General features: G+C 37.8%; 2 protein-coding genes across 3 annotated transcripts in view; one reads left to right on the top strand and one right to left on the bottom strand.

Moving 5' to 3' along the window:
• The window catches only part of LOC137405635 (phosphoribosylformylglycinamidine synthase-like), a 114,523-nt gene extending 111,859 nt beyond the window's left edge, over positions 1–2,664 (bottom strand). Inside the window, exon 1 of the mRNA XM_068091959.1 lies at positions 2,600–2,664. The gene's annotated coding sequence lies outside the window, so the exon portion shown is untranslated. The remainder of the gene's footprint in view (positions 1–2,599) is intronic.
• Positions 2,665–4,525: 1,861 nt separating this feature from the next.
• On the top strand, positions 4,526–7,451 carry LOC137406104 (uncharacterized). Of its 2 annotated transcripts, XR_010979840.1 has the most exons (4): positions 4,526–4,677; positions 4,993–5,212; positions 5,473–6,947; positions 7,325–7,451. XR_010979840.1 is itself a non-coding variant. In XM_068092633.1 (3 exons), the coding sequence occupies exons 1-3, from the start codon at positions 4,588–4,590 to the stop codon at positions 5,742–5,744; spliced, it is 582 nt and encodes a 193-aa protein (XP_067948734.1). In that variant the 5' UTR covers positions 4,526–4,587; the 3' UTR covers positions 5,745–7,056. The 2 variants fall into 2 exon arrangements, 1 of the variants encoding a protein (XP_067948734.1); XM_068092633.1 differs by lacking the exon at positions 7,325–7,451 and having other exon boundaries at positions 5,473–7,056.
• Positions 7,452–19,093: the final 11,642 nt, after the last annotated feature.

The following is a 19,093-nucleotide window of genomic DNA, read 5'->3' as shown; positions in this document are numbered from 1 at the left end:
CAGCCGAGCCCTTTATTCAATATGCTGAGTCGTTCTTTTCATGTAGCATCTACATATTTTTCACATGGCTTAGCTGGAATTACTATATTTTATCTGGAGCGATACATCATAACTTACTGTAATGAAGTAAGATACTGTTACTCAGTACATCTATTCAGTGTTTAGCCTGCCTTGACAAACTGTTGTTTTTGCGGAGTTGTCTCCCGTCACGCGGGTGAGCAACACAACACCTTGTCACAAGACGTACTGCACCTGATGCATCAGCTGCACTTATAGGGAGTTGTTCTCTTCCATCTATGCAGCTTGGTTGCGATGTTATGTCGGTCGCTCCATTGGTAATCATAACGGATTTCGCGCAAAATTTTATGTAGAAAAAAATAAGATTACAATGTTTAACCAACGACCAGTCTCTGCGGTAAACTTTAGTAGAAGTTGAGAACTTAGGCAACAACAGCGACTAAACATGTCGTTATTTGTGCGCTCAGTCAGTTTAATTTCTATTTTTGTATCAGTCAGTTTTATTTGTTCTTATGGATTTTATTTTCAATTTATTTTATTCTTAAGTTTTACTAAAGTTTACAACAGAGTTGTAAACAACCAACAGTCTTTGGTTAAACGTTGTAATCTTATTTTTTCTACATAAATTTTTGCGCGAAATCAGTTACCTATGATTACCAATGGAGCGACCGATATAACATCGCAACTAAGCCGCATAGACGGAAGAGAACAACTCCCTATAAGTGCGGCTGATGCATCAGGTGCAGTACATCTTGTGACAAGCTGTTGTATTGCTCGCTCGCTCGACGGGGGACAACTCCGCTAAACAACAGTTTGTCAAGACAGGCTATTCAGTGTTCTATCTCTGTTCCACGGTAAAGGGGCTGTAATTTTTTGTATGCATTCCAGATAACCTACATTGAACCATGCTCACTATGCAGAATTCTACATGAGTCACCTTCATACGCTCAAAGATAAGCTAACAATGTTTTGCAAACTTCGTTTTTGTTTACCCTCTACACCCCTTTTGAAGCGGAAGGGAAGGATCTCCTTGATGGTCTGTACTAAAATATCTTACAATAAAACCTAGTACATTAGCTAGGTCTAGAAGGATCATGAAAGGCATGAAACAGCTGTATGCAAAATTTCAAAAGATGGTGTTAATGTAATTTAAGTTCCCTAGTGGTAAGAGACTGAAAAGGTAATGATCAGTGTTACATGTAAAAGCTTTGTACCAGATCTTGTTTGTATAGTGGTAATGGTCTCAATAACTTGGTCATATGAGTCATTTAGACTTAGGAACTTATCATGACCTTTAAAAATTTCAAAAATCATGTTTTTTTAACGGGCACTAGCTCTACACTCTTTTAGCAAATCTAGATTTAATCCTTCTTTTGCCACCACTACTGAAAATTCTCCCCCCCCCCTTTGATTTTCAAGAAACCTTATAGCCTGTGACTGAATTCTCTCAAGCATACTTATGTGCTTTCCCTTGTATGGATCCCGAGGATCCATTGCATATTCCAGTAACAGTCTACATAAGAAGTACGCTACGTACTTTACCTTGGGCAGGAGCTTGAAATAGTACAAGTTTTATCAATCTAAGCATCCTAGATGTTTTTACACACTGTCTCAATATGCACATCCCAGGAAATATATCTATTGATATTCACATCGAAATATTTTGCAGTTTCTACATTGCTCAAGGGTTGAGGACATAGGCGGTAGTTTTCAAGCATATCTTGTCCAAACACTATAAATTGTGATTTCACAGAGTTGAACTGCATCTTTCATTTATCTGCCAATGTATTACGTCTAATAAGGTCATCTTAAAATTCTATGCAGTCCGGTTTTGATTTAATACTATGGTAAAGCAAAACATCAGCAGCATAAAGCCTGATTTTTGGATGTCTAATCATAGTAACTATGTCATTTATGTATAGGATAAACAACTCTGGACCTAGAACGGATCACTGAGGAACTCTTGATGTAACTGGCAACAAATCAGAAAGTTTACCATTCACAATTACTTCTTGATAGCTTTTTGTATCCACAACAAAAGCTTAAGATTTACGTTGTATTGATATTGTAACTTGAGTATTAATTTGCTATGATCTATTTTATCAAATGCTTTTGAGAAGTCTAGGATGGCAGTATATGTAGTTTTTTTGTTGTTTAGAAACTTCTGCAGTTCATTTAGGAAAGTCACAAGTTGAGTGCTATAAGAAAAACTCTTTCTAAAGCCGTGATGGTTTTCGACTAACTGAAGTTGTTAGTCGAGAACAACACGCAAGTTGTTAGTTGCTGCAGAAACACAAGTTTCTGCAGCAAAGTCAGTCAGCTTTGCAACGCAGCTAAAACATGTATCACATTTGCGATTATCTATGAACTTGAGAGCACGGTTCAACATTTTAATTACCGATCACTGTTTGACAATTTTTGCAAAAATTCTGTCTTTTTAGTAAAATCTAGTCACAACATAACATATGCCGATGGGTTTGCTCGATTAAGATCATCGTTTCTCATAGTGTGACACTTTAACTCGTTGCTTAATTGGCGTGAAACTTGAGATCTATTACGTTTAAATTATTAATACATGTACCAATAATCGGCGCCGGTACAACGTAAAATTAGTAATTTGTCAGAGCTCAGGTAAGGTAAGTTTTCAGCGTTTTCACGTGTTGTAATTAGGATCTGCTATAAAACTTAGCGGTGCGGAAGTCTTCTATTACCGCTCGTTGTCTTAATCATTAGCATGACACAAAGGCTATCCATTTATTCCCTGATTAAACTTGTCTGCTCATGCTAATGCTGCAATCTGGGTAGCAACGGCAGGCAGCTTATTGCCATTTAGACCTTGTTGTTATAGCACTGTTTCGAAGAAGCACGGTACTCGAAAGGCTATCAAGTTACGGTTATTTGTAGTTCAGTTCTGTAAAATTGAAGGACTAGCTGTCACCCGCTTAACAAAAAGATTATTAGATCCTAGGCTGAAAAGAAAAAGTAGGTAATTCCAGTCATATAATACTCTTGCGCCAAGGGAAACAAAAAGTCATAGACATAGGAATCTTTATATGTTCAACTTTAACTATTATGGCTCTAAATCGTTGATAAGCTTCCTGTCCACATGTCAGCGCCATGTTTTTATCACCACACTAAAATTTGGATTTGTATAGTAACAAACACCACATGTTTAGGGTTGACCTGCTTTTGCCACTTTTTAACTTGGCATGGTATATACAGCTTTTGTTGATCTGTATTCACCTACAATGAAACTTTTGTGTGTATTAGCTGTCGTAATTGTTATATTTTTCTGTCTAGTAGTGTGCCTGTTAGACAACTTGTGCTCACACATTTACTAAGAACTCATTAATAAGTACGCAACTGTTGTTGACCTGTATGGATTATGCAATGTTAGTGTTAAATTAATTATACCAGCTAAACTAAGTTTAAAGCTGTCACCCAATACATTTTTTGTCAGTTTACTGTTGTGATGAAGTCCACTTTTTCAAGGTTTTGAATACTTCTCTAATAAAATTAATTGTGATATTTAAAATTCATTCTAAATTCTCAGGTCTGCATTGAAATATGTATCGGGTTTGGTATATATTGGGTACGTGCTTTTAAATCTATGTCTCTCTCATTAATTGGCCGCCTCTGGAAGCAACTGTATGGTCATTTATGAGACAGTACATTATAAAATTCTGCTTACTGCACACACTGACATTAAACTCGTTTTGCGCCTACGTAGCAGTATATACCTTTTACCCACCTTTTCATCAAAATGTTGCTTCACAAGACCTCCCAAGTTGAAGGTTTATAGTATACTTGGCTAAAATCACAATAGCCTACTCTTGTTATATCAACTAATGGTTGAACCCGCTTGACTAAAATTGACAATTGACTAAAATGTGCGTTAAATGCAGCTCACTAACTTGGATCTATTTGGACAGTCAATTAATTGCCCGATGATATGCTTGCGGATGTCTATTCTGGAGTATTCCAGTTTCTAACACCAGTTGCTATGCTGTGTTGTTTCAAATGATGAAATGTTTTGACCTGCATTTTTATGCGGCTGATGACTTTGTGGAAAAACCTGGCAAAATTGTTTTGTATCTTATGTTCACAACTCATTCTTGATGGGTCAAAGGCTGCATACAAGGTATAGGGCCCATGTTAATTATATGTGTACATATAATTAACATGTTAAACCATAACTGCCACGATCAGTGTTTTTGTTTTTTTCATATGTAAATCAGACATGCTGATTCCGATTTTGTAATCAAAATAAAAATTGGTCCACTAGTTTTCAAAGTCATTTTTGTTTTTGAAGGCTTTTTACAGCGATTCAATATCGGGGTCGAAAACGACACTTCAAGCCCCGCCCATAAACATGTGACGTAACCTAGCTTTTTATGGACGCAAGTCGGAGATGTTTAGTCGACTGAGAAACAAATAGCTCTGCGAGCTTACCAATGAAAATCGACGTTACAGATGTCAAATCTCCAAAGGTCAAGGTCAGGTTTACATAATTTTTCATAAATTCTTATCGAGACGCTCGGAAATCGCTTTATACAGATAACGCTCTCAATGGCAGGAACCCAAGTACCCATGGATGAAGGTATGCATGGTTTTGTGGCTGAACCTCTTGTTAGGATGGAAGATAACGAGGTTGTGAACGTGAGTAATATTATTTTTATTTCATTTATTTTTAATTTATCGAAAATAATTGATGAAAAAATGCGATATTTGTTATAAAGTACAAAGCAGTTATATCATTCATTTTATTAGATTTCGTTGGATTATATACATACATACAAATGAATATATCGGCTTGTTCATCATCATGTTGTGTTGTCAATAAATTTATTGAGTTTAATATTCTTGACTTAGCTTCCCCAAATTTTTCACTTTGAGACTCAGTTGTACATGTATGTAAAGATAAGCCGCTTTGTATTCAACCTCTTGTCACTAAAACATTCGCTTCCTTACCAGGTTTATGTACCAAGACCTGTTGAGGAATGGTGTGGCTGTGGGAGATGCCAGGCTTGGCCTAAAGAAGACATGAACATCTGCTGCAGGAATCATCCTATATGGGACACGCAAAGAAGTGGAGGGCCAGAGATTTCCTGCATTACATCATGCCCCAACATTGGCGAACTTATGATGTATGCCCCCTTAAGAAACATGTGGCACAACTACTGTACATACCATGGTGTGTTTTGATTTGCACTGCATAATGAGATTTGTCGCATGACATGTCTGCTGTTTAGCAAATCCCTTCCTCATCCTATAATGTTTTTAATCTTTCAAGCAAATTATTATGCAGCTCTATAATGCTACCTCTTACAAGAATATTGTAGATATTTTATTGCAAAAGTTTACCTACAGCCAGCATGATGGGTTGAAAATCACCCATAATCTCAACCTAGCATGCGTGGACTATGTTTTTAACCTTTGTTCCTATCATTACAGTACCACAAAGACCAGATGCTGAATTGCTTCAAGTGGGCCCAAACCTAACCCAAGAACAGATTACCAGACTAATTAATGAACAAAAAAGACTGTGCGCTTACAGGTCGTTAATATTTTGGGCATACCCAAGTTTGAAACGAGGTGAAAGAAAGCCACTACCTGCCTGCATATATGCTTATGTCAGAGCACTGTTTCCTAGTACAGACGACGAAGAAATTTATGCCGATTGGCAACATACTCTCTTTGCCTATAGCAATCAGCAAGACAGTTGATAGATCAGCAAGATAGTTATTAAAGGTTGACTTGCAACAAAATTCACATTACAGTTATTTGATATCAAAAGATTCACCATGTCTTACTCTGTTGTAGGTGCAAAATATGTGGAAAGGTGATTACAAGCTCTTAAAAGCTCAAAAACCAACAGAAAATCGTAGCCACACCAGATCGCTGTAGTTTGGATTCCCTTTCCAAAGCGGTTCAAATGTGATGTAGTTCTGAGCGATGGTTTCTGTTTAGACTTTCTTGCAACCTTATTCGTTGAAATATTTTCACAGATATACTTCACGCATTCAATAAAACTGTCTATTGTTCTTACGAGTCTGTTTTATCGTCATTGTAATGCTGTCACTTTTAGCACTGATATATTATAACTTACCATAAAAAAATCATTGAACTTTTTAACCTTAGCTCGAAGGAGTACATATCATTGTCCGATAATCATGACGAGTCCGTTGGTCACCTGTGATATTCAAAGTGCTGCAAAAATTATTTGCGAAGTATTGGGTCACATGATCAGATTACGACTTGACGATTGAATAATGCCGAAACAAAACCGTAAAGTAGTAAGCATCTATATTTGATAAGGGGTCTTCGGTAAAACCCGAAGTGTTTGTCATAAACTAGTACTACGATAAGCTTTATATTGAGTTTTTTATTGGCCTTTCAATTCACGTGAGAACATCATGTAACAAGACAATAACCAAATTTCATGGCTACGTCATCGAAATAAAGAGATTCCAATCTACGGCGGCTTTTTGTTTTTGAGCTTTTAAGAGCTTTTTATCACATTTCCACATATTTGGCACCTACAACACAACAGAGTAAGACACGGTGAATCTTTTGATACCAAATAACTGTTATGAGAATTTTATTGCAAATCAACCTTTAATAACTATCTTGCTGATCTATCAACTGTCTTGCTGATTGCTATAAGCAAAGAGAGTTTAGATATAGATATAGTAAATCCTAGATTGGCGAATAGCTATCATTACAATGGAGCAAAAGTGAGGCCTATAATTGGCTGTTGTTCTCACGATGTCAAGTCGCAGTGATGTGCATCACGGCAACAGAGCCTTCCGCTGAGCAATGAGTTTAGTAGTGAAAGCATGCTTGTGCTACTAGTTTATAAGTCATAAACGTTACAATAAGACTAAATTCTCGGTAAAATGTCAGCAGAAAAGACTACAACACCTCAGGTATGTGAACCCAAAATAAAAATTTTAAATACTTAAATCAACTTAACCTTTGCGCGTGTGCTATATCATTGGTTCACGTTGCATGTTGCTACTGGTAACAAACTAACTACCTTACCAACTCAACTTGTCCTATCATGGTCTCATAACAACGAACATACCTTTTTATGATTATTCGGAATTGAAAGTGAAGTGAATGAATGGGACTATCAAAAGAAAGATTGTTTAGACTGATTACAACAACATATATTACATACTTGTCTCTCAGCTGGTAGGGTTGTAATCTAGCTTGGCATGGTTGATCAAATGCCTTTTTTTGTCTCATTCGAAGTAATGTAATTATATTCATTCTACTACATGTATGTATTGTTAATGTTTAGGCCAATAAAAAGTCAAGTCGCCGTGGGTGCTGTGCCTATGAATGTTCAAGCAATCCTGAGAAATGCCAAAATCTGGCCTTGCACCGCTTTCCAAACAAGAAACGAGCTGAAACCTGTAATGCTTGCCTCACATTTGACGATTTAGTAAGTAAGCTGCTACACCAAAATGCTTGTTCTTGGTGTCAAATTGAAGCTCAGAATGTGGTTCTAGCAGCCATAGAAACAGAATTTTGATAATGAATACAAAATTTCATTTTTGAACAAATAAATTTATGCCGATCGATCTTACAAGACTGACCTATAATTTACACAATAACAAAGAAGGTGCAGATTTTAGCCAAAATCTGTTACTATCACCTGATTCTACACAAAATTCTGAATATACAAGTAAAATCTCATGACAATATTACATACTTTCTTCTTTATATAGTCTCACGTAGCATATGGAGTCACTGAAAAAGCACATTTGAGAAAAACGACTTTGAAAAAAAAATTTATGCCGCTTCTCTGTTGCTCAGTAGTCGTGCGACGTGCTGTTGACTTACTTCGGCAGTTGTTCGATTTCTACTCCACCTTTTCAAGAGTATGAAACCAAGCAACTGCGAAAGAAAGTAAACCTTACCGATTTCCGATTCTTTCTCTTCAATCTGTGCTCATCTTTAACTTTTGCATGCAGCAATGACTTCTCACCTACAAGCAAACCAAAATACTTCAGTACCTTGAATACTTCAGTCCTACCACTAGTGAAGAACATCAGGGCCATCGTCGCGCTCACTGTCACCGCATGCTCACCATGCCACTGGGTCTTCGGGCAACGTCGCTCCAACAATCTCTCGTCTGACAATCTCTCGTATCACACTCAACATCGCATTTGGTCAGTCAGGTTTTGAAGATGACTTGCTGGGATTCTTATATCAACACCAGCTATCACGAGGGCAATAATCATGCTGCGGGTGCGAGGCATCAGACGTGATGTGATACGGCGCGGCCAAAATTTCTCTTTTTATTCTATCAATGTTACCTGGATTCCGACTGATGGCTTTGCGATAACAAGACTGCAAAGAGGTCATCAAGGTTTCTGTAAGCTTGCCTTTCCCGGAAATAGGCGTCGCCGATTTACTATATGAAACTTGAGTTATTTCATATGAGTTGACAAACGTTTAGCAACATGATTTATGCACGCCTCCTTGACGCTGACATTACCATACACATTCAGACTACACACCGCATCATACGCTGCACTATCACCATCACCAAGAGAAACAGTATAACGTAAAGGCCCTGTTGTAGATCTCTGCCAGATAATCTTTGCTGCTTCTCTCTCCATAGCACCGCTCGAGCAGTCATGGATCTTCTCGCAAGCATCTTGGCGTTTCTTCCAGAACTCGTCGTAATCGCTGTCATCCTTCTTCGGTCCTTTCTCACATACCTGGCAGTAGTTTGACATCACTTCAAAGTCTACAACATACCCAGTAAGAACATCTATAGCAACAAATACACCATTGCGTGAAGTGTGTCCACGCTTCTGCCATGCACCGTCGTAACTCACAGCTATATCTACAGTATCTACATCAGTACTACGTCTATCAAGCTTTAGATACTCTGCCTTTACAATATTCCTAATGATTCTAAAACAAGCCTCTAAAGCTGTAGAACATGCAGTAGCTAACTTACCTAACATAGCGAAGTATGAGGCACTCGTAATAGGCAGTGGTAAATTTAAATCCGAAATAAAGCTGCACGCCTGTTCATAACCTACCCTGTTACTCTTACAAGAATAAACAAATCTATCGTTTATATCATAAGCCTTACCATTTACCACACTCGGGGATGTGTGCCGCGACATAACTACGGTCTTACAATCGTTACAAACTACTTCAAATAAAATAGACATACCATATACCCTATCAGTCTCAACTAACCCTACATTAGTACTACGACAGACGGAACACATATGAGAAACTAAGCTATATAAAAATTTCACGCTCACTACCCTAAAGCTGCTTGCCCTGACGTTGCTTGCCCTGACACTGCTTGCGGCGGTATCACCAGAAGTAGTGTCAGCACCAGCAGAAACAGGCGAGCTAGCAAGATACTTCCTGAAAGTCTCCAGCTTGTGCTTGGACGCAAAAACTGGAGTGGCAGCGGCAGAATCTGGATCAGCACAAACTGGAGCATAAGATGTAGATGGTGCTGATGAGAGAAGAGATGTACTCGGCGGTGGTGTGGTTGCATCAACTTTCTACAAATAAAAACTAATTTATGCTTAGAAGTTATTAGTTGCAGATAATTATTTTTTGCTGAGACTTCATATTTATCTTGGGTTCATATTCTGCGATGTATACAGCATACTGAAGCAACACAGCTAACTTTACCACTGATAGAAAGGCCTAATAGGAAACCTTCAATGTTAATGTTTCGTATCGAATAGCATAACATCTACTCGGTATCGTCGATACATAACCAATATTTTATAATGGATACTATTTGAATTGTTTGGTTAGCCTAATGAAATGGATAGTAGAAAAGATGAAAGATAGTAGCTGAAAATTTTTTTAGTAACTAATTAAAACTAGTCATACTAACTAAAAATTTAATCGGAGAAATTACTAATAAAAAATAGCAAAACGAAAATGCTAACCTCGTCATCAATCTTTCTAGATGGAAAGACTCGTCTTCTTTTCTTTTTCCCAAACGCAATGGCTGAATATGACTTCACCATATCGTCAATGTAGATCAAAATATAAAAGTAGAGAGTGTTTGAGAGCTTTGCAAAACGATAAGGAGCCATTTATTATGCAAATAAAGAGGTCATAAGGGTCACATTTTTTGCGGTTTTTTTGGGGTTTGTATTATTACAGGGTGTCAATAAAAAGCTTTTTGTAGAGTTTTGTCTTAGTTTTTGTCAATAAAATGCATAACTGTTGAAAGAGCACATTCTACTACTTACAGTGCTTCATAAATCTGTAATATAGAAAATTTGACAAAAATTGTCATCTGTCACCCTAAGTTTCGGCCTTAAACCATAACTGTCACGTACAACTTTTATCATATTTTCTAAGAAAATCAGACACGCTGATTCCAATTTTGTACTCAAAATAAAAATAAAGCTTGTTACAACTCGTAGCTTGTTACATGATGTTTAAATGGGCTGAGCGCCGAGAAAAATGAGCTCAAAAAAGCGCGATTTTATCACAAGCTAGCGGATGTCATCACGGTTTTTGAACTCATTTTTAAATATGCAATGTTAAATAGCTTAATTACCTTTCAGAAAAGACAAATTATTTTTAAGACTGAATTTAGATAATAATGGATTTTAAAGCACCTATCCCTATTATTCTAGATCGGTCTAAACATTCCTAAATTCCATTCCTAAAAAGCTAGGTTACGTCACGTGTTTATGAGCGGAGCTTGTTGAGCCGATCGTGTTGTTTTCGAGACCGATATTAAAACGCTGTAAAAAGGCCTTCAATACTCTGAAAGTTGGTGGACCAATCTTTATTTTGAGTAAAAAATCCGAATCAGCATGTCGGATTTACCTGGTGAATACGATAAAAGTTGCACGTGGCAGTTATGGTTTTAATGTTCACAGGGTATTTAGAGGAAAACTATGGGCCGATTTCTATCCGCATTTTTTCTACCCCCCACTCTTCCTCTACCATCCCTACTGCTGACTATCTCTTCTACCTCGCCTTCAACTCTCCTGTAAAAATGGGGCTTGGTGGCAACCATCCTCGGTAGATGTTTTGCTTCAATCTCTTTCAAGCTGTATGACAAACCTGTTGATGCTAGGGTTGGCGGCTCCACATCAACATACACTGGTTCTGATCCTGAAATGAGATGCTTTTCCAGCTCCTTGAAGAGGTCATCAATGTAATCTACAAAATTAGAACAACAATTATGAAAGAGCACTACAAAATGGTTGATACATTGACTGGGTTTGCATAAAACCACTGTGAAAGCAATTGTGTCGTGATCACTAAAGCAGCTTTGAGAAACCTACGAGAGCATGGAAAAAAATACCCCGTTTGGTATGAACATTTTTTTATCAGTGGCAAGTCTGCTAATCTTACTATATGTAGCATCTTGTCTCCGATGAACAGCAGTTGGTACTTGCTTGGTCGCCTTACTCCTCTGAACGACAACCAGTGGCGTTCCATCACTCTTCAGCTTGACATCTCTGTTACAGTTTTCATTATGTAACATAACAGTTAGTTGTACTCTATAACCAAAACAAGATCTCATTTTTTAATAAGTCGCCATTTTCAAAAGCCGTGAATCACGAAAAGGATCGACTGAGACATGCCAAAACAGTAATGCTTGTGTCTCAAACATTACCATTGGCTAGAGGTTATAGATTTGGTGTACTCGTGTGTCTGTTGTATTTGTCTATCGAGTGATGACAGCAAACTCATCATAGTCTATAAACAGTCTCCGAGGCCCACTGACTGCATTGTTGACCGACTTACTGGAGAATTAATCACAACTTTAGTACAAACCTTGATAGCATTCCACTATAGCTGAAGCCTTCCATCTTTGGGGCATTCCTGTTGATCTCGGCATGGAAAGATTCTAACTCGGAAGTAGCTAGTCTACCAGCCTTGGATATGGCATCAATCAGGCCCTTTCTTTCAAGAATCGGTCTTAGTTTTACTGCCGTTAGGCTATCTACAAAACAAGAAAATATTTAATTATTGCAGTGCCAAGGCTTCAATTCTACTTTTGGCCTAAGTTGACCTATACCTTGCCAATGATGGTAACATGAACTATATATATATATATAGCAATAAGTAATCAATTAATATTCATTTAGTATAACATCAGTCACACATACATAATATTAAAGCCATGTTACTTACATCTATCAATCCAGCGACGATCACAAAGATAACCTTCACTATCTGGTTCTGGCAATAAGGTGTCTGGACCATGAACACAATGATGGAATTCAGTGTTATCCCTGTGAACATGAATGTTGCACATGTGGTTGGTGACTGATTTCCACCATTCGATTCTAAGCTGACTTGCGGGCTCTGTGTTTACCACAACGTGATAGAGGTGGCGTATTATTGTCTCTGACCAGTGACCAACAACTCTGTTAGCTGCAACGCTAGCAAACTCACAGAGCTTTTTCTTTAGATCTAATAAAAGTGAAACAACTGTAATAAATCAAGCATGGTGCTTATTTTATTATATCCAATTAACTGGCATCATGCGGCAATAAGCAAACTTTAGTGCATAAACCACAAAATTCCAAAAGGTTGGAGAACACTTTTGCCACCAGCCTTAACACGCTATAAATAACCAGTTTGGCGCAATCTGAACCTACTCTATCTATCTCAGAGAAATATCATATATTGTGCTTGTAGAGTCAAACTTTTAAATTAAACACTCACTCTTTGCAATATGCCATAGATCGAAATAGTGGGTAACCTCTGGCCATTCTTTCCTCATGTAAGGAGCAATCATGATGTGCTGGTCAGTTGTTAGGCTGCCTATACAAACACCAGCATCTTCCACTTCTCGACGGCATCTGATCAATCCCTCCTTCTCCATTGCCTGTGATGATGTTGTCTCAGTGACCTGTATATGTAAGAATGTTTAATTTGAATTGACTATTGGGCGCTGTCTTCTTATAAAACAAACACAATAGGTATTGAAACACTTAATATGTTGCTAAACATTTAAGTAGGCGACTAATCAATTTATCAAATCTAGTAAAAATAATAATGTTCACTGGAGACAGTTCTCACCTTCACCAACTGAGATGCCACTATAAGAGAGGATTTTACATCCATTAGTGTGTAGGTGCTGTATAGGGCACTATGTCCTGGGGTGTCAAATCTTCCATCTCCGCTGACATCTATCTGCTCTGTACCTAGTGCCTGTTGTACTGCTGTCATGTTATGGCTGTAGACATTCCTGATGACCTGTGTAGAAAAACAGCTAGTATTACATGAAACATACAGGATTATTACATAAAAGGCATAGAGTTTAGATAGAAACCAAGCTAGTAATTGCTGTAAATATTCATTTGAGTTTTGAACATTGGTGAATACATTCAGGACTCAATTGTACCATGATGTGAATGACATTGGACATACTTGCGTTTCATTTTGTCAACCTATTTCTGGTTGACTAAGGTAAAATTATTAACACCAAACAGTGCTAAATGTCATACATAAACATTATGGTAGATTAAAGACTTGCCCCATGAAGGTAGTGCTGTTGGTGTCTGAAAAAAGATCGCATGGAGGGAGCCATGATACTAAGCATCGAGAATGCACGGAGAAACTTGGTTGGCAAGCATCCAGTAAACAAGATCATCGCACTTATCAAAATGTTTATGACAGCACGTCCACTGGTGCGACTGCTAGATTCCCATGTTCTCACGTGTCTGCAGCTATCACAAACGGCTGTCATTTTGACGTATCCTCCATCTCTGTATGTAGACTCCACGTTGGTAAGGCACGCACACTTCCTACAGTACTTGAGTGCCTCTAGAAGTTGCTTGTGATCTACCAAGTATTTTGGTTCATTGTACCATGATCTCTGTCTGTAATTATAAAAGTAATAACTGATGGTTATGCATCTGTAGCATAGCTGAAAAACACTCAAATTATCCCGCCTAAACCGAGGCACAGATGCCAATGATAGGGTGAACCAAATGCACAATAGTACACATACATTATGAACTTACGCCTGTTTATAGACTTGGTAGTTTTCCTTTTCTGCATCATCATCCTCGTAGTCACTGTCTGGCTCCCAATCAGAATCTTCCATATCATCTACTGGCAGATCATCTTCTAACTCATCCATGTATTCAAGGAAATCGTCTCCTCCATAATCTATATTCTTCAGAACACTACCTTCTATATCACCCACAGCATCATCATCCACATGTTCTACCATATTAGCTGTTACAACCTAGTAATAGATGAAAGTGTTTACACATGGGGGTTTGATGAGGCACCAAAGCATTACCAATGAGTGGCCATGGGTTGGCAGCCTGATCACATATTGATGATCATAACATCAAAAATCAAAACAAAAGCAACAAACTTCGTCTGGTTGAAGCAAACTAACGCCATATGGATTGTATATGGCTGGTTTGTTTGCTTTGTTTGGAAATTTTTATTTTGGATAACCCCACAAACCTCTGTTGTATTGCCGCCAGATTTTCCATCTAGGCAACTGCTACCATGACAATGCTGTGCTGCTTCCGTTGTATCAATATCAGACTTTTTCTGAGCTGTTGGTATCAGTGAGATGCTGAGCTGCCCCCCTTTTATCTATTTTTTCAATGTCTTTACTGGAAATTTTTGAAAACAACATTTGGTCAGAGGTCATTTTATGAGAGGTCAGCGGACATATGTTGTCAGTGAAACCAAAAGATAGCCAAAGATGAAATGCAAACATTTAATTATTACAATATTACTAACTCACCTGTTATACTGTGTTGATGATGAGCGATACTTGATCAATCCAAAAGTTGAAACGCTCTTGGTGACACTTAAAACAGATTCTGTCATCGTGCTTACTGCGACTGCCGACTGATTGTCTGGCTGCTTCTTTCTCTTTGGAGGTGGTGGTCGTGTGGTTAGACGTGGTCGTAGTGGGATCCTTGAAAATTATAATGCAAACTAATGCAAAGACATGTATAAAACTGATTGAAAATGATGAACCAAGTGCATAAGCTTTTGTGAGAACTTTGTATTAGGTCACCTTGTCACATGAGTGTAATTTCCCCCTTCCCCTGAGATGCTTCTATATGAATTTTTTGTAATGATTGTGATAGTGAGTCATTAAACAGTCATAATTATAGATTCAGACTATAATAATTTACCTTCACTGCTGTGATAGAAAGAGTTCAGCTTGCATGGATAGAAAGAGTTCAACACATGCATCTGCAAACAAAGTTATTCATGCTGTATGTTACTGATCCTATCTTGAGCCTGGCAAACATGCAAATCCCTAGTTGAAGGCTGGTTCACACTATATCGCCATATCTTGGCGTTGGTCGTCGATTATGTGAACCGTGAATTTATGTCATCGACGATCATCGCGGACAGGTCGGGAAAGTTAGCAGCTGTAAAACTTCCCCGATGCTTCGCCAAGATCGACGACTGCCTTTCAAATGTGAACCATTTCAGCGATGGTAATTCCAGGCCGTGAATAGCGTGAGCTATTCATAATCGTTTATGATAGTCGCTGCGGGACTAATTTTTTATTCCCGCATGCGAAAAAAGAGGTTTCTTCACAAAAATTTAAAAATATGTCACGCAGTATTTCCTAATGCAAACGCGGTTGGTTTGTGACACGCCGAAATAGTGTGAACCAGCCTTAAATTGACAAAGTGGAGGCAGCTGTCTTGACTAAGTTGGGCACATGCAGACATGACATAAGGTTTATAGACAGAATGGTTCATACATGGGTATGAGGGATAAAATAATCATGCAGTAAAAAGTAACAACATTAACACAGCAGAGATAGACAGTTGTTATACTTCTGAACTCAGGTTGAGGTGACCTACTCGGGAGCAAGTGCTCTCCTTTTCTCTAATCTGCTCTCTCTTTTAGTAGGCGATCTAGGTTGTTGCTTTCTTGGTGATGGTACTGATGTGCCAGATGCAAGTTGAATGGTTGGTACAGCATCATCCTTGAATGTGAGCCTAAAATATTTTCAAAAGATTGTATTTCATTTAAATTTTGTAAGCAGTCTGTCTATATATATATATGATGAGATGGTGAACAACCACAGAAATGTAGACCATGTTAATTAATGCAGGCTGCTGACTTGACAATATTGCTATTGATGCAGCTAGACTCCATTAACTCATGGATCTTTTATATGGTTTTTATTCATGATAATTCTACAGAAAAGATTTGGCTCTGGCTTAGTCAGCTGGATTTTTCTCATTGCGATCAGTTTGGGTTTGCTAGCTACCTAGTACCAGAACAGTTAAATTGGTTGAATTACTATGATAATATTATGCACTGAGGAATAAAAAAACACTTATGCGTTTGAACAAAGATATGCAACTCTTGGTTCTGATGTGGTGTAAGATCTTTAGTACAGAGAAAACAACTTTTATCTCTGATAACATTTTATCATTCATAATAATATACTCACGTGACACCAGGCATCGTAAGATATTGATTATAGTTGGTGAATGAGTCTGTAGAGAAATGCCTAAAGCACAGACGACTGTTACTAGTCCATTTGAAGTTCTTAACTTTGGTCGAGACAAAGTGAGTCCATCGAATTTGAAGAGAAGAACTCACAGGCCACGCCTTCAGATGGTCTGTAGCTTCACAGTTGGCAGCTGCGCATCTTCTGCTCATCTTACCTTAGCTTACCTCAGGCCGGTAGCGGGATGAGTACAAAATATACCACTCAACTATATACTACTCAAATCCACAATACACCACTCTTAAATCGGCAATATACTACTCAAATTCCACAATAAACCACTCTCAAGTTAACAATATACCACTCTCAAATCAACAATATACTACTCCAAGTCAGCAAAACACCTCTCTCAAGTCGACAATACAGAATGCACCACAGTAAGTTGACAATAGACCACTCGAAGTCAACAATACACCACTCAATCAACAAAACGCCACTATAAGTCAACAATATATCACTCAAAGTCGACTATATACCACTCGTAATCAACAATTAGGATGATGCACGATGTATTCTCAATGAAGAAGCGTTATTTATTATTTTCTCAACCGAGTACTCGCAGCGTAGGGATGAGAATGGAATATGTTCGCGGGTTGTAGCGAGTTGAGCGGAACTTGCTTTTACGCTAAACTTTGACACTGCTTGGCGCAGTTGTATTACCGTAGGTTGCATAAGCAGCAGATCACGTAAGACACAGGTCTGCCTTCGATGGAAACTTTACCGAGATATAATTGTGTTCCAGGACTATTTAAAAAATGGTTGACCAATGACACGGCAGATAAGAGAATGCGGTGAAATGATTTTATCGAAACGGGTGTCTTAAAACCTATTCTTTTTTTATTTCCAGCCTGTATTATACTCTCAGTCTTTCCTAAAAGGTAGATAGGACATGCAACACTGCTTGTAGATTGTTACCGGATGTTTTATGGGCTGGATGCCGAGAAAATAAAGCTCAAAAAACCGCGATTTTATTATAAGCTAGCGTTGTTAATTGGCCAATTGTAAGCTAGGTTACGCCACTAAATTAACGATATCCGCTAAATAGCGACGTGTTCTAAATGACATCGTTTTGGGGACAAAATGCAAATTAATCTCAAAACTGTTTGGAATTTTTTTATTGAGGCAATAAATATGAAAAATAGTGTGCCCATAGTGATCAGCATAGTTGATTTGCTATTTGAAAAACTTCTACTCAGGATGGTGGCAGTTATGGTTTAAATTAACATTAACAACTTACATCTACCTGTCAGCTTATTTCTGGTTATTGCAAGTTTGCATTTCATTATCCATTCTCACTGCAACCATCCACCATTCAGCACAATACACTTTTGTTATTTAGGAACAATATTAATGTCATAAGCGCATAATCTTTGATAAGCCACCACTGATTTCATCTCAGTCTCGGTTTGTTCAGCTTTTTGTGTTACCTGTTGATGAACTTTACCAGTGCAAAATTCTGTTGATAGCAGATTCGAAATTTTATTCAAATGGTTTTGCAGTAAAAAATTTCTCACTATAATAGTAAACATGAACGCCTGTCCACCATTAATAATATTTTATACCGCTTTCAGCCATAAACAATTGAATATATAGTTCTATGGAACAGTCACCCAATGGAATTACATAAAAGTTCAACAGCCATCTTTAAAAGAGATGTTGAAGAGCCACTGGTTAAACTTGTTAATCAAGACTGGCCTGCTTTTCTAATTTTGGTGAAAAGGTGAATGTTGTCTTCATTGCCATGTTATGCCAACTACTGCCGGCCCAGCGCCTCGACTTGCTGCAGTGCTACTGCACATGTGGGCCTCATCATACCCTAATATCTAGAAATTAGGCTTTCATTTATTTCATTTATATAATTATACTGTAACTATATTTGTTTTTTTTTGCATAATGTTTTATTTTCACTAATTGATGAAATGAAACAAACACAACTTTCAAACACAAGCGGTCTTTTATCACAAGCTTTTGATTGAACAGGGTGGCTGGGAGTTGAGCTTTAAAGCACATTAATTACATAATTTTTTTATTGTATATTTCAATACATCAGAATCTTGGCTTGCGAATGAGCTATTGTTTGTCATGGTGAGACAGACATTGGTTGGTGTTTATAGGATTTCCCCAGAGCTCTACCGCAGAAATGTTTACTGGCATACGCTCGGAAATTGTGACGTCACAATTTTCTTATGCGGTGTTGTGTGCTCTTACCGCCTATTTTATTGCTTACCGCTTATATTTATCAACTACGATAATGACGCTAGTGTCAGGCGAAGATAGAACAACTCCAGAGAACCAATGAAGATGACAAAGGAATCAGTGGCATTAGTTCTCCATGTATAGATTATTTTTATGATAAATAACTCAGAATCCAAGCACCATGCTATGTTTTCCCGATGATATTATGCATTAGCCCTCTCATTTTATTGTGATGTTGAAGGTTGCGACTGAGACTAATTAGTTTCAAGCATTGCGTGATCTCGCGAAAGTGCGATTGACATGTAGTCTTAGGGCCATGCAACTGCAGGTCACAATTTAATCGATGTGATTTCATTACCTTTATCAACGACAGTACATTTA

The sequence above is a fragment of the Watersipora subatra genome, chromosome 10 (genome assembly GCF_963576615.1).
Source record: "Watersipora subatra chromosome 10, tzWatSuba1.1, whole genome shotgun sequence".
Classification (NCBI taxonomy): Eukaryota; Metazoa; Bryozoa; class Gymnolaemata; order Cheilostomatida; family Watersiporidae; genus Watersipora; species Watersipora subatra.
The sequence above is the reverse complement of the archived record's forward strand: the minus strand, read 5'-3'. Positions and strand labels throughout refer to the sequence as shown.

Bases quoted from the DNA above. Each gene is read 5' to 3' on its own strand.
- LOC137406104 (XM_068092633.1), top strand. From the start codon at position 4,588: ATGGCAGGAACCCAAGTACCCATGGATGAAGGTATGCATGGTTTTGTG. The intron at 4,678-4,992 runs GTGAGTAATATT...CTTCCTTACCAG, and splicing joins AAGATAACGAGGTTGTGAAC to GTTTATGTACCAAGACCTGT. The intron at 5,213-5,472 runs GTGTGTTTTGAT...CTATCATTACAG, and splicing joins CAACTACTGTACATACCATG to TACCACAAAGACCAGATGCT.